Source organism: Chaetodon auriga, chromosome 4 (genome assembly GCF_051107435.1).
Source record: "Chaetodon auriga isolate fChaAug3 chromosome 4, fChaAug3.hap1, whole genome shotgun sequence".
NCBI classification, from domain to species: Eukaryota; Metazoa; Chordata; class Actinopteri; order Chaetodontiformes; family Chaetodontidae; genus Chaetodon; species Chaetodon auriga.
This window is the reverse complement of record NC_135077.1, coordinates 2,694,637-2,707,692: the sequence shown is the minus strand read 5'-3', so window position 1 is coordinate 2,707,692 and position 13,056 is coordinate 2,694,637. Positions and strand designations below refer to the sequence as shown.

At 43.8% G+C, this 13,056-nt stretch overlaps 2 protein-coding genes across 2 annotated transcripts; both read left to right on the top strand.

The window, feature by feature from the left end:
* Positions 1-167: 167 nt before the first annotated feature.
* On the top strand, positions 168-4,839 carry LOC143319507 (Fc receptor-like protein 5). The gene is made up of 13 exons (XM_076728554.1): positions 168-240; positions 336-362; positions 477-603; positions 692-867; positions 1,312-1,483; positions 1,766-1,872; positions 1,976-2,248; positions 2,342-2,647; positions 2,742-2,843; positions 2,943-2,970; positions 4,409-4,457; positions 4,553-4,618; positions 4,707-4,839. The coding sequence occupies exons 1-13, from the start codon at positions 210-212 to the stop codon at positions 4,788-4,790; spliced, it is 1,548 nt and encodes a 515-aa protein (XP_076584669.1). The 5' UTR covers positions 168-209; the 3' UTR covers positions 4,791-4,839.
* A 169-nt stretch (positions 4,840-5,008) lies between these two features.
* Positions 5,009-12,587, top strand: syngr2b (synaptogyrin 2b). The gene is made up of 4 exons (XM_076728555.1): positions 5,009-5,242; positions 8,104-8,341; positions 9,158-9,294; positions 10,220-12,587. Exons 1-4 carry the CDS (start codon positions 5,132-5,134, stop codon positions 10,478-10,480), a joined length of 747 nt encoding a protein of 248 aa, XP_076584670.1. The 5' UTR covers positions 5,009-5,131; the 3' UTR covers positions 10,481-12,587.
* Positions 12,588-13,056: the final 469 nt, after the last annotated feature.

The window sequence follows — 13,056 nt, the reverse complement described above, 5'->3', positions numbered from 1 at the left end:
TGGCAGGGAGGTGTAGTGTAACACTATCAGCTATTTGCACATGTTTCTAAGCGCATGCGTGTGTGTGTGTGTGTGTGTGTGTGTGTGTGTGTGTGTGTGTGTGTGTGTGTGTGTGTACCGCCCACAGTGCTTCAGCTCTCAACTCCAAACTGCCAAAACTCTGCATTACACAGCATAGTGTAAAAACAAGCATACAGTTGTATTCAAGAATGCTCGCGTCCCTCTTTGTGGTCGTACTGGGTAAGCTATCAACACAAGCTGCACTGCAGAACACTTTGCATTTCACAACTGGAAACTCTTGCAAATTACTATGGATTTCTTTTCCCTCTCTACAGGGTCGTGCTACTGTAGCAAGGCGAGCAGTAAGTCATTTGTTTGAGCACGTGTTGGTTAATGTGTCCTCAACACAATTTGTGGCTCTCTTGATTCATTGTGTCGAGTGTTTGTGCAGTTTTATTAAGTTCATTTTGTGATAGGTCAGTCATTTCTGGGTGTTCCTCGACTGTTTGGCCCATCGAAGGCTTTGGTGAAAGATGTTATAGAACTGAATTGTAAACTGCTGACCTACCCAAAAAATGAAACTATCCTGCTGCAGTTATTCAAGTGAGTGTTTGTTTACGTTAAATCTATCCACTGCATTAAAAAGTAAAAGCACTGAGAGAAAATCCCTGTAATTATCTATTTTTTCTAGAGAGGGTAGCCATGACAAGATGTTGGGTGAGTACACCTCCCTGGCTGGGGAGGTTGCATCCTTCCCCCTGGTAATCAGACCTTACCATGAAGGGAACCTGGAGTGTGTGGCCAAAGCACAGAACAACTCTAACATAGAGCCCACTGTCAGCAACATACACTACCTGCAGGTTATCGGTGAGTCTCTTTATTATCAGGGATATATGACATATCGTGTGTACTTGCCTTCACTTTAACAGTTAACCTAGATCATTATGGGCACGTATGTTTGGAAAAGCTCAGCTCAGTGTGAAACTCCTTTCTCAAAGTACACGTTATTGTCAAGTGTAAGGTGTGCATCTTCAGTAAGGATATTTTTTGTGACAGTGTCACAGTTTTCTTTACTGTTAAGTTAAAGGACATAGTCACCCGTTAAACCAACAGAGAAACGGGTCTGCCATAACAAAGGAATCATAAAAACACGCAGAACATTACCTTTCCTTGTTTTTCAAATCAGAAGCTCAGCTTTAGTTTTAGAAATCAGTGGGTCTTTACCCCCCTAACAAGAGGATGTTCCCAAAAAGACTAACTGTTGGTTTGTAATAAGAGCAGGATCTCAGTCTGTTGCTGTCTGTCCTGCAGAGCCAGTGAAAGGTGCAAAGATTGATGTCCTCTCAGGTCCAGTGGAGTTCTTTGAGGGGGAGACACTGAAGATGCAATGTACACTGACTGCTGGAAATCATGTCTCCTACCAATGGCTGCTGAACGGCCAACTTGTCTTTCAGTCTCACTATGACCATCTCTTGATCAACAGGTCAGTGGAGCCCCATTGAGGTTGTATCTGGACAGCTCTTACTGCATGTGAGCAGATTTATTATACATATCCAAAAATACAGCTACCTATAAAGCTCACTAAATGAGGTGTTGTATCTTGTTTCTTTAATCTGTAGACAAGTAGAAATCTAAGTGTCGCTATGTTGTTTTACACTTAAAAACACAGAAAGACCTAAGCAGCCTTGTTGCGTCTTGATTCTGCTATGATTCATTTCCCTGAACGAGAATCCAGCGAGTGAAATGATTACCGTGTCACCCTCAGAGCTACTTCTAAACACAGCGGCTCCTACATGTGTTTTGCTACCAACCAATTCAACAAAACAGAGGTCTTCACCACCAACAGCTCTGAAGTTGTGATCACTGTCAAAGGTTAGCTATCATCTGTTGTGAGTAACCTCTCAGGTTCAGAGTTTATAGATATGCGATGGTGTCTTTGAGCAAAATAACAATCTCTTACATCCCATTTCCTCAGAAGTGGTGTCAAACCCTGATATCGCCTTCACGGTGTTAAAGGAGCATCCCCACATCTATTCTGCCATGGTTACCTGTCAGTCAACAAAAGGGACTCCGCCTATCATCTTTTCACTTTACAACAGCACAGAAATGGTTGAAAATATGACGACTGACGAGAGAAATGCCACATTTAAGGTTGCACTGGTCTTGGACCAGCACTTGGGATGGTTCCAGTGCCAGGCAAACAATGGAGGCCGGGTCGCATACAGTAAAAACATTCCCCTTGAAGTTGGTATGTGCAACGGCGGATTAACACTCTGGTACACACTGCTTTTCTTAATGTTTGTCCTTGATGTCTCTTTTTGATGCATAATACCTCCAACAGTGCCGGTTGGTGGGCCTGTGATGATGCATTACGACTATGACATTGGAGAGAACTATGCTGTGATCGGCCTGAGGTTCTACTGCAAGGTGGCCAAGGGATCTCTCCCACGGTACCAGTGGTTCCTCAACAAAACCCTTCTACATGACCAAGGAAGCTTCTACTATGTGGTCAACCAGCCTCCCAAACAGTCTATACTGCTGCTGTCGGTAGGGAGGAGCAGCACTGGGACGTACTGCTGCGAAGTGTCAGACAGCTTTGACAACACCACCACCATTAGCAGCAAAAGGCACTATCTGGATAAAGACGGTAGCCAACAATCCACTCCTGTCGACTTCAGTGAAACATCGCTGTGACAGGTGACAGCTGGTTTCATGTCTTCTTCATCTTCCTGCTCCTCCAGGGCTGAATCGTGTCCCTCTCTTCATTGTTGGAATTGTCTTTGGATGTTTCACAGTCATAGTGCTCCTGGTCTCCGTTTGTTGTGGGATTGGAGTTGTGTTCAGTGAGTTCGGTGTTTCCATCCTTCCAGAGTCCTGGTTCTTATGTGGTGTGGCTAACTCCTCATTGCTACTGTGAATGATTGTTTTTGCTCTTCTTTCAGGGCGGTGGCACTACGAAGACAAGCCCCCGTGAGTCCGTTTCTCTGTTTAATTCTGTTTAATACCTTGGAAAATGATGACCATGGCATGAAGCCGTTACTTCCTCTTGTGAAGAGAACTGTGCCACTTTGTCCTCAGTCAGTTTTTCTTTTTTTATTTCACCGAGAAAGAATTACAATGGCCATAATAGCATGTCAGTGGCACATTTTGCCTCAGGAGTGAAATGTACATGTGTATGATGATGCAGTGGCAGCTCATGAGCAAAGAGTAGAAAGAGCAACAAAAAGCCTGCGTATGGAGGACGTCAGAATGGATGGATGGGTCAGACACAGAACCTTCACTCAGGACACAGCTGTTCATGTCCTGTGTGAAACCAAAAGTCTGTGTATGTACATATGTAAGTCAACTCATGTAATGTATTTAACTTACATCACATACGTATGTTATTTTAAACCAAACCATGACGTTTTCATCAACCTGACCAAGTCATTTTTGGAACCATCATCTGAAGTGTTTCTCAGTAAGCTATCTTTTGAAAGTGTAATCTGACGTTACACATTTATAATCACCAACTTGACCGTGGAATGAAAACATGATCTTTTCATGCTGAGGCGAGGCAAAACACGTCACTGACACAAAGGGTCCATTACACACTTTGGCACTGTTGCAGTTAAAAACAAAAACAATGGCAGACGCCTGGTGAAACAGTGCAGTGGAAATAACATAAAATCTGATTAATCTTGTTATTTATGGTCACACATGAATTAAAGTAGTAATGACATACGTTACACCTGCCAACAGGACTGATCCCTAATTTTGTTATTGCTCCTAATAAGGCCTCTTGCTCACAGGTATTTTAGCATTTTTGCTTTTGTTACACAGCTTGACAATGTAGACTGACAGTAAACGTGGATTTATGGAGAGAAGGGAACGACATGTGACGGAGGTCTTGAGCTGGAGTTGAGCTGGAGATGTGGTAGATGTATTGGAACTGCTGGACCAGCAGGTCACATAACTTAACCTCTATTGGTGACCAAGGAACTGAAGCATAGCTCAATTTTAAATGTGATTGTTCAAAGGAATTGATCATTTCCAATGGTCTCAGTTTAGCAGAGGCTCGAGCACAGTTAGGCCTGTGTTACATTCATGTTCCCCTAAACATGAACATAGTGGGTTTTATTCTCAGTCTTATTTTAAATTATGTTATTATGTTCGCTTTTTTATGTGAAGCACTTGGTGCAAGTGAATTCTTTACTGTAACACACTTTCAGCTGCAATTACGGCATGAAAGGTGCTGCACAAATAAAGTTTTCTTTTTCTTCTTCTTCTTCTTCTTCTTCTTCTTCTTCTTATTATTATTATTATTATGCTATAGGACTGTATGAGTGTTTACAGCTGCACCTTCAACAAACGTTGCCTGTCTCCAGCCGGCTGTATGTATGTGACAAGTGGCTTTTCCTCCCCTCAGGTTGGACTTGGAGATGGACAGGATGGTAGCTGCGTATGAAAGCGAGCTGGTCAGTTAACATTTCTGCATCTCCATCATTCAAGGCCTGAGCACTGCATTACATTATCTCGTGACACGGAGCTCTTCAAGTCTCTCTTCTTACAGGATTTGTCAGAGTACGACGAGGACGCAGATGTGGTGAAGACAGCCAGGAGTGGTGAATTTGATCAGGTGAGATCAAATAAATGAATGAAATCAATCAACTAATCACACGCAAGCAGTCAACCTCTCGTGCTGCGTGTGCCTGCTCTCTCCTCAGGCATCTGAAACCTCTGTGGATGAGTGGCCCCACATTGAGGAAGAGAGGAGGACGTTGGAGGATGAACCAGTCGAGGAGCCCTGAGGGTTGAAACTGTTTGCTCTGTAAACACAGAAATAAACATCTGCTCGTGATGCTCTGTGCTGTCTCTTCACTGTGAATAATTACATTATCTATTTCTAAAGTGTACTGCGTGGTAAAATAGTGGTAGCAGTCTTCCTCAGCTCCTGGGCGGCCAGCTCCGCCCTCTGACGCGCGGCAGGACGGCGCAGCGCCTCTGGGTGGCTCCCTAGTCTTAAGCCAGTAGAAGCGGCAACACTGCGGGGGCTGGCGGCTGATAAGGTTTAGTTTGAGCTGGTACGCTGTCGTGTCTTGTCGGTTCACCATACGAAGAGCTCCAGAAGAATCGGCTGAACGGGAGAGACATGGAGGAGACGGGCGGTGCAAGTGCGTACGGGGTTTCGCTCGCTGGAGGAGGCTTCGACTTCTCCAAGTTTGTCCGACAACCGCAAACCATCGTGCGCCTGCTCAGCTGGGTGAGTTGAGAGCGAGTGTGTGTAGAAGTTTTATGTTTTTCTCAGAAGAGGCAAAAATCATGTCCAACGCGGTCTTTGAGCAGGTGCGTCTGGGCCCGGAGCCCGTAAACAAACTGCCTCTGTGGAGCGGTTCAATGAGGGCCACTATATGCAGCGTCTGTGCGGGGCGTCATGTTGCATGCAGCTGGTGCATGACAGCAGCTCGGGGACAGCACAGGTCAACACTGCTGTTGTCAGAGGACAAAAGACAGAAAACTGTGAAACACATTATAAGACTCTTCCACTTCGGGAAGGCCGACTAACCGCACGATGTGTGATTATGTTAATGTGTAGTCTGTAACCTCAGATCTGTGCTCAGCAGACAGCTACTACACACAGGAGGATTAAATGTAACCTCTGAAGCCAAATGATAAGAAATCACCCTCTACAGCGTTTTAAACAGATAACAGGCTATAATAGGAGTAGTTGTCATCATGAAGTGGTTTCACTGACAAAGGGTATTTGCATAGAGGGGAATTCATGTACCAGGGAAACTGCTGTACACTGTTGATCACATGTTGCTAGGCAAATCTCAAGGCACAGGCTTGTCTTTGTGGTTTGAACACTGATCTGGAAAGTCCAGAATGAATCTCAACCACACAGGTTATGGCTTCCATTAAAGGCTGCATTTGTCTAATCCAGAGTGACTGAGCACTCAGATCGAGCTGTTTCAGCTGTTTTATCTGTCCTCGACCACCTCGGTGATATGAATCTATGAGACTTTGATCCTCATTGAAGGGAGTTTTATCGGATGCGACTGCTGTCACCTCCTTACAGACTCGTATCAAGCATTACTGAAACTATTTGTCAAGCCACTCGCTCATTAGTGTCGACTGAGAAAACACATCTTGATTGTGGAGCATATCCAGTGTGCTGGATGAGGCCTGAGCACAGAATGTGCCCTTGGTTGCTTCAGCTGCTGAGTGTTTGTGTGCATGCGTTTGGGAAACTGTGTGAGACAGATTATGTGTGTGTCACTGGTAAACAGGGGCTGGTGGGCAGGTAAGGTGATACCTCTCCCCTGCTGACCCTCTCTTTTACTCTGAATGTGAATGTGTGCCACTGATCCCCCTCTCACACACGTACCGACTGCAGCTGTGCTCAGCTCAAAGTCATGCTGGCTAGATCACCGTGTATCTCTGGCCATTTTTAATCTCGCTTCAACGAGCCAGCACCTAAGGCACAAGAGAGGACTTCTTCGCTCTGTAACCCGGCCTACACGTCCCATGATGCACCACACCTGCTCCTGGAACAAGGAAAAGTCGAGTTCAGTGACCTTTAGTCGTTTAGTCTGTTGAATCACATCACTGTTCCTTCTCTGAAATGGCACAATGACAAAGCCTCCGGTCCTGACTAAATACTGCATTGAAACGGTATGTTTCCAGTATATGTGTGGTTAATCATGAACAGCAAGCCACAAAAAAATGTGAATCTGTTGTATTGTTAAGATGCAAAATGATACTTGGATCCTAAGTTCCCTGAATTGGCTGACTTCCTGCATAAAGTGCCTGCCATGCTCAGATTATGAAAAACAGGTAATATTTAGGGATCCTAAATACTTGAAGGGCATTTTACTTCTCAAAGAATGAAATGGCAGAAACAACAATTTTTATATTGAAATTTCAAACAAACACTTGTCCCTCTGTCCGTTTATGTACAGAAACGTCCACCTGCTTCACTAACTGCTGTCTTGTGTTTTGGAACTCCCCACATTCACTTCCCCAATGTCTCTGCCGTCTGTAGTTTTCTGTACTTTTGTCTGATCCCATCAGCAGCATTGTGGCCTATTTCTCCATCTGCCCTCTCACCTCATCCTACTTCCCACTCATTTAACAGTCCCTCTCTATCCTCCTCCCAGATCTCATTATGAGCGTTGTTAGGGAGTCGGTGGCATCTCTGGAGTCACATGGCAGGCAGCTGCACTCAGAAGTAGGTCACATGGTTAGGTGGGTAACCAGAGCAGACAGCAGCAGACCATGGGACAGTCGGTGAAAGCGTTCACGCTCTTCACTTTGTAGACTCAAGACGAGCACAAGAGCCGGTGGAGTATGTCAAGAGTCCACAATAAGATAAGAGATGTTTGTGATCACACGTGTCACTATGTTACATGTAATAATTACATGTTTTGGCCAATTTGTAGAAATAGTTGAAATGGGTACAGGTTCTTGTGAGGTTTTTAAAATGTTATATCACATCCTTTGAGTCTGATGAATTCAATATTCTCTTCTGTGAAGGTTGTTTCAGTAGACACAAACTAAACCTGAGGATGTTTGTGGTAATGCATTTTCAGATAGATAGATACGTTATTCATCCCTAAGGGGAAATTCAAGCGGGGACTATTGGAGTACTCCTTCTTGTTGGTGCATTCAAGAGACTCCTGGTAGTTGAAAGTTCGCTGCTTAAGCACTGTAATACAAAGCAAATAAATAGTGTTTGTTGTATTCAGTGGCTGATTCTGTAACAGCGGAGCTCCTGATTGCAGTACTTTTTGGAAGCAGATCCAAGTATCAGATGTCCACGTTTATTTGAATGCACCACAGAGGAAGCATTGTCGTCATGGTCCCTGCTCTTACCGAACTTTCGTTAGACTTGATAAAGTGTGCTACCCATTTCTGAACAAGTTTGAAGTCTCTGCTGGCAGAATGGAAACCAAACACTGGCTGAAAGGTTGGAAAGTCTCGAAATGTTTAGTAGTTATGTAAAGCACGAAGTTAATGGCTAAACTTAAGAAGCCAGCGGCATGTTCTTTTAACCACGCAGTTCCTCTTGTGTCTTTGCAAATTACTGAAGGCCGCCTTCTCCTTTTCTCTGTTTCAATGTAGATTTTTGCCATGGTGGTGTTTGCCTGCATCACAACAGAGGGATACATCAACTCCGCTCACAGCGCCGAGGCGAAGTGCATGTTCAACCAGAATGACTCGGCCTGTCAGTATGCTGTGGGCATCGGGGTGATTGCCTTCCTGGCATGTGTGGCCTTCCTGGTGTTGGATGTTTATGTGCCTTTCATGAGCAATGCACAGGAGAGGAAGTATGCTGTCATGGCAGACCTGGGATTCTCAGGTGAGCAGTGGCTTCTTTGTTTGTTTGTAAAAGCGTTTAAGATGCACATGAATTGTCTCTCTACTCTGCAGAGCTTTCGCTTCTTTTAGCTCATTGTTTAAGTGTTACAGCCCACAACTTTACCGTTTTAGTTCAGCCTCACCACTCCTGCCAACCTCCGTTCCAGCCACAGCAGCCAGCTGTTTGAGAGAAGAAGCATTAAAAACCGTCTGCACACGACCTGCTCAGCACCGAACAACAAGCAGACAGAGTTAGCAACGAGCTGGTGAACTTAGTGCAGCGTTTAGCTCCTTAAGAGCCAGATATTTCCCACAGGAGTTTTTGCCACAGTACCCTGAACGGTTATCTCCTGCTCTCAGTGCTTCCCTTTCAGTTTCAGTTTCCTCGTTTTGAATGGGAACCCCTTTATACACGAAGCCTTTGCGTATCGGCGTAATGTGGGACAGACCGCTGCCTGTTTTCCTGATGTGTTATTCATCGTTGCACACAGTAGACGCTGAGTGAGCAGCGTGGTGAAGATGACGTGAAAGAAATGAAACATTTATCAGCTGTCCACGACACAGTTCACAGTCAGACGTTTGTTCAAGGGAACAAAGAAGTGGCCGTATGAAAAACAGCTTGCGGTCATTTGAGCAGATGGAAACTTGAGATCTCTTTAACTCTGTTGATGTTTGTTCTTTTGTGTGTTTTTCCCAGGAATTCACTTTTCATATCAGGGGTTTCAGCCGAGCACTTGATTATCTTTTCATGCAACGAAAACAATCATTCATATCTGTGTGTTGTGTTTGTGCATCTGTGTGTCTGTGTGTTTTCCAGGGGTGTGGACCTTCCTGTGGTTTGTGTGTTTCTGCCTGTTGGCCAGTCAGTGGGGTCGCACTCATGATGTCAGAGGTATCCCCATGGACGCTGCTCGCGCCACTGTGGCCTTCTCATTCTTCTCTATCGCCACCTGGGTGAGCATGACCACTGTTGTCGTCTTTTCACTAAAAACAGCTCCGATTTTAGCGTCTTTCTCTGCAGCTGAGCTCTAGTTTGAGTAAGAAGTCCAATAAGATGATTGTTGGCCAGACAAACGTCTTCCACATTCAGGTTATTGATTATTGGTGAAGTTAAGTTAGTGAAGTTAAAAGTCCATACTTTGTTTCTAGATATTTTCTAGTTTGAAGAATATCATAGCTTTTCATATTGACACATGTATTTTATGCTAAAAAATGCTCATTCGCTCTCTCGCCCAGAGTTAGATGAGAAGATCAATGGTGCTCTTGAATGTTTGGCTTCCTCCTTCCTACAGTTTGATTTTTGCACACATTAAACAAAGGCAATATAACATGCATCAACAGATTTTGTTACCTTTGAACAGCACTTGACCAGCTGTTTCCCCTTGTTTCCAATTTTTATATAAGGTAAGATAAGATGAGCTGAATTGCTGCAGGCTCTAGCTTCATTTTCAACAGAGAGCCACAAGAGAAGTAGTGACCTTCTCACCTAATTCTCAGCAATAAAGCTCTAAAGCATATTTACAATGTCAAACTCTTCCTTATTATGGCTCTTGAACGCTGCTGAAGACACTGCTGACATTTTTCTGACAGCACATCTTGTATTTGCAAAGATCTGCTTTAAATGGCTTTCAAAGGATATTGGAGCTTCCCACCACCCCTGAATGCACCATTCAGAAGACTTGTTAAGATAACCCTGCATTTAACCACATTACTCATCAGTAATGTTAGAATACAGTGGATTGACAGACTGAATGTCATTTTGCTGGATTTCCTCTCCTAATTTCTGAAAATGTATTTTGACTCTTTCATGAAGTGAAACCAGTGAAATTCATCAGTGCAACAGTCTTAAAGTAACTGTCATTTTTCGTCCATTGTGCAGGGAATCCTGACCTATTTTGCCTTGGGTCGTTTCCGCCGTGGCGTTCATGAAGTTACTATCCCAACCTACTCGGAGCCTCCTCCAGATCACCACACCCCCTACCCCCCAACCTATGCCCCCACCTCCTACATCCCCACTACCTACACCCCTACCACTTACACAGCCTATCCCAGCAATGTGCCTGACGTGCACCAGCAGCCTCCTTTCATCCCAAACCCCCAACCGCAAGGAGACGCCGGCTACCAGCCGCCCAACTACTGAGGCGAAGGGAGCTCACAGACAAAGGGAGGGTGGTGTTCCAGGTCATCTGTTGGTAAACTACTTGTAGTTGCACTGCACAGACAAAGAGCTATATCATATTGATGTGGTTTGACATTTGATTTAACACACTTTCTAAAATGTTGTCAGATTTGAGAATCTGAGCAGTGCAACCGCAAAGTTAGAGACGGGGGACACTGTGGTTTACGTCAAACAGTCTGTGGTCAGATCTTAAGACATCAGGCTGACTGATGAGATTAGCGCTGATGATTGGGTAATCTGACCATAGACCTGTGTACAAAGATGCAACTTTTACCTCAAATGGGCTGATCCTGAAGGGGGGAGGTAGTTGGAATGTACCCAGGAGGTCAAAGGTCACATAATGTGATGTTATAAAGAATACCTGTGACTGCTCCGAGGAGAAGAAGCCAACACTTACTGTGTTCCTCTTTACTCTCTGTTGGAACCTGAGAATGTGCATTTGTACATAGACTTCACTATGCAAAGCTGCCATTTTAATGGCCGTATGTGGCTCCTTTTCTTGTTCGGTTTATTGGATTTCTCCCCTTTGGTGCATTTATCTTGAGGACCTATAAGTAGTTTGGATGTATTAAATTAACGAATAGTTTTGTTTGAGTCGAGTTCAGTGGGAGAAGACCACTATAAAGCCAAATGTCCTCCTGTGATTGTTTTTTGTAAAATGTGAGCTCTGTGGAAATCATGCAGTTAGGGTTGTGAGCCATATAACCATAAAATCAGCCTTGGAAGAAAGTTTTTCAATCCTCTGTGGTACGGTAACGATGCCTCCTGTCCACCTCATCTCAAATAGTTGTTTTTAAGAGCACTCTAATCAAAATGTGTTGTTGATAGTGACATAAGGAACCAGAAAAACCCTCCTTTTCTTTAACTCATAGCAAATATAACTAATTTGACAATAGGTTACGTGTGCCAATCTGTAGAGGCTCTACCCTTTAAACCTGTAGTTAACAGTCAGATAGGAGGGAGGAGCGTGTAGATACCCATGCACTTGTTGAACAGGTTTATCCACTGAACATGTCCTCATACTGAAGCGTAACTTATTAACGAGCAGCAGCGCTTCCTCTTCAGCCTGTGGAGAGAGCGGCTTCACACTTCCACCAAGATCTTTGTGAGATTTAGTTTCAAACCCTGATGTTTATCTCCTGTTTACAGACTCCATTATGTAAACTGTTGAAGGCAGACTGCAGCGGGTATGTCTGTACCGATGACAGATTAACGCCTCAGCCTGCTTTGGTGAGAATCAAGCATCTGTCCTTGGTTTGCTCTGTTGCTTTGTGCCTGACACTAACCCGTCTGTCGGTTTAACACCTTATCTGGATCCAGTTCTGGCTGTTGTAGCTCAGCTAAAGTGACGCTCGAAAATTGGCCGAAGGTCAGATCTTGGTAATTGCTGCAGGGTGTGAGTGGACTTCAGATCTCTTAATGACAAAGCAGAAGTTGAATGTGGTTATATTTATGAAACATGACACTTATGGTGCCACATCGATTACATTTGTACTAGTGGAAGACGTTATCTTTGTCCTTCAGAAGAAAAGACGTGCGTAACCTACTGAAGCCAAATGTGTGAAAAACACAGCTCTTGATTTGTCATTTGTGCCTTAAGGTGAGAAATGAAACTTTGAAGGGTTTTTTTGGGGGGGAAGAAAAGTGAATATAATGTGCCATGATTAAATATTGACATATTTAGGTTAAACAGCTGTGTATCACAGCCGCCCTCACTGCTGTGCCTGAGTGATTTTTTTGCTTAAAGTTGATTTTCATACTGTTTAATGAATTCAAAATCTATATATGCTTCTGATGGCGAAGAGTGCAGCTTGCAGTTATTTTTAAATTGCCTAAAATGTCCCATTCTAGTATTGTAAAGGTAACACGAGCCTTGATTTTGGGATGCTGGTGAAATGTACATTAAGTCGCACTCTGAAATATTTGCAAAGTGAATGAATTTGATGTTTTGTGATTATTTGACCTTTCATTTAGCTTCATGTTTAGCACTGAGGAGGCTGGACTGATTTGTGCTTATGGTTTGTGATTCTACAAATGTTTTATAAAGAGGCACAAAACACTGCTCAGACTTTGGTTGGCTTGATTTGTTTTTCTATTCTGTTTCCAAGTACTTTTATTTGACCGCTGAGTTGTGAAGTTCCCCTTTTGCTTTTGTCATAATGTCATGTTATGGTGTCAGATGCACCAACAGCAGTTTCATTGACAACTTTGCTTTATGGAATAAAATCATTCACAGGATGTTCAGTCTTATTGAGGATATTGCTGCATTCATGTACCGCAGTAGTACAGCTTTGATGTAGTACAGAGGATATTCTTTCCATTCCAGCCTGCCAGCTCACCGCAGCCTTGGAGCCTGCCAGGATTTAAACAGGTTATTTTGGTCCTCTGTAGCAAGTGAGGGCATGGAATTACATATCCCACCGTTGGTGTACAGATTAAAACACTGAAGTTTTTGAAGTGAGCAAAGGAGAAAGCCAAGTCAGATTTGTTTTCATACATTTTACTCAACGCCACTCCTGACCTGCTATAGATAGTGA

What these genes read in the sequence shown, in the direction of transcription:
- syngr2b (XM_076728555.1), top strand. Translation starts at nt 5,132, where the DNA reads ATGGAGGAGACGGGCGGTGCAAGTGCGTACGGGGTTTCGCTCGCTGGA. An exon ending in TCGTGCGCCTGCTCAGCTGG is followed by an intron (nt 5,243 to 8,103) that starts GTGAGTTGAGAG and finishes GTTTCAATGTAG; the next exon opens with ATTTTTGCCATGGTGGTGTT. An exon ending in GGCAGACCTGGGATTCTCAG is followed by an intron (nt 8,342 to 9,157) that starts GTGAGCAGTGGC and finishes TGTGTTTTCCAG; the next exon opens with GGGTGTGGACCTTCCTGTGG.
- LOC143319507 (XM_076728554.1), top strand. Translation starts at nt 210, where the DNA reads ATGCTCGCGTCCCTCTTTGTGGTCGTACTGG. An exon ending in AAACATTCCCCTTGAAGTTG is followed by an intron (nt 2,249 to 2,341) that starts GTATGTGCAACG and finishes TACCTCCAACAG; the next exon opens with TGCCGGTTGGTGGGCCTGTG. An exon ending in TGGGATTGGAGTTGTGTTCA is followed by an intron (nt 2,844 to 2,942) that starts GTGAGTTCGGTG and finishes CTCTTCTTTCAG; the next exon opens with GGCGGTGGCACTACGAAGAC.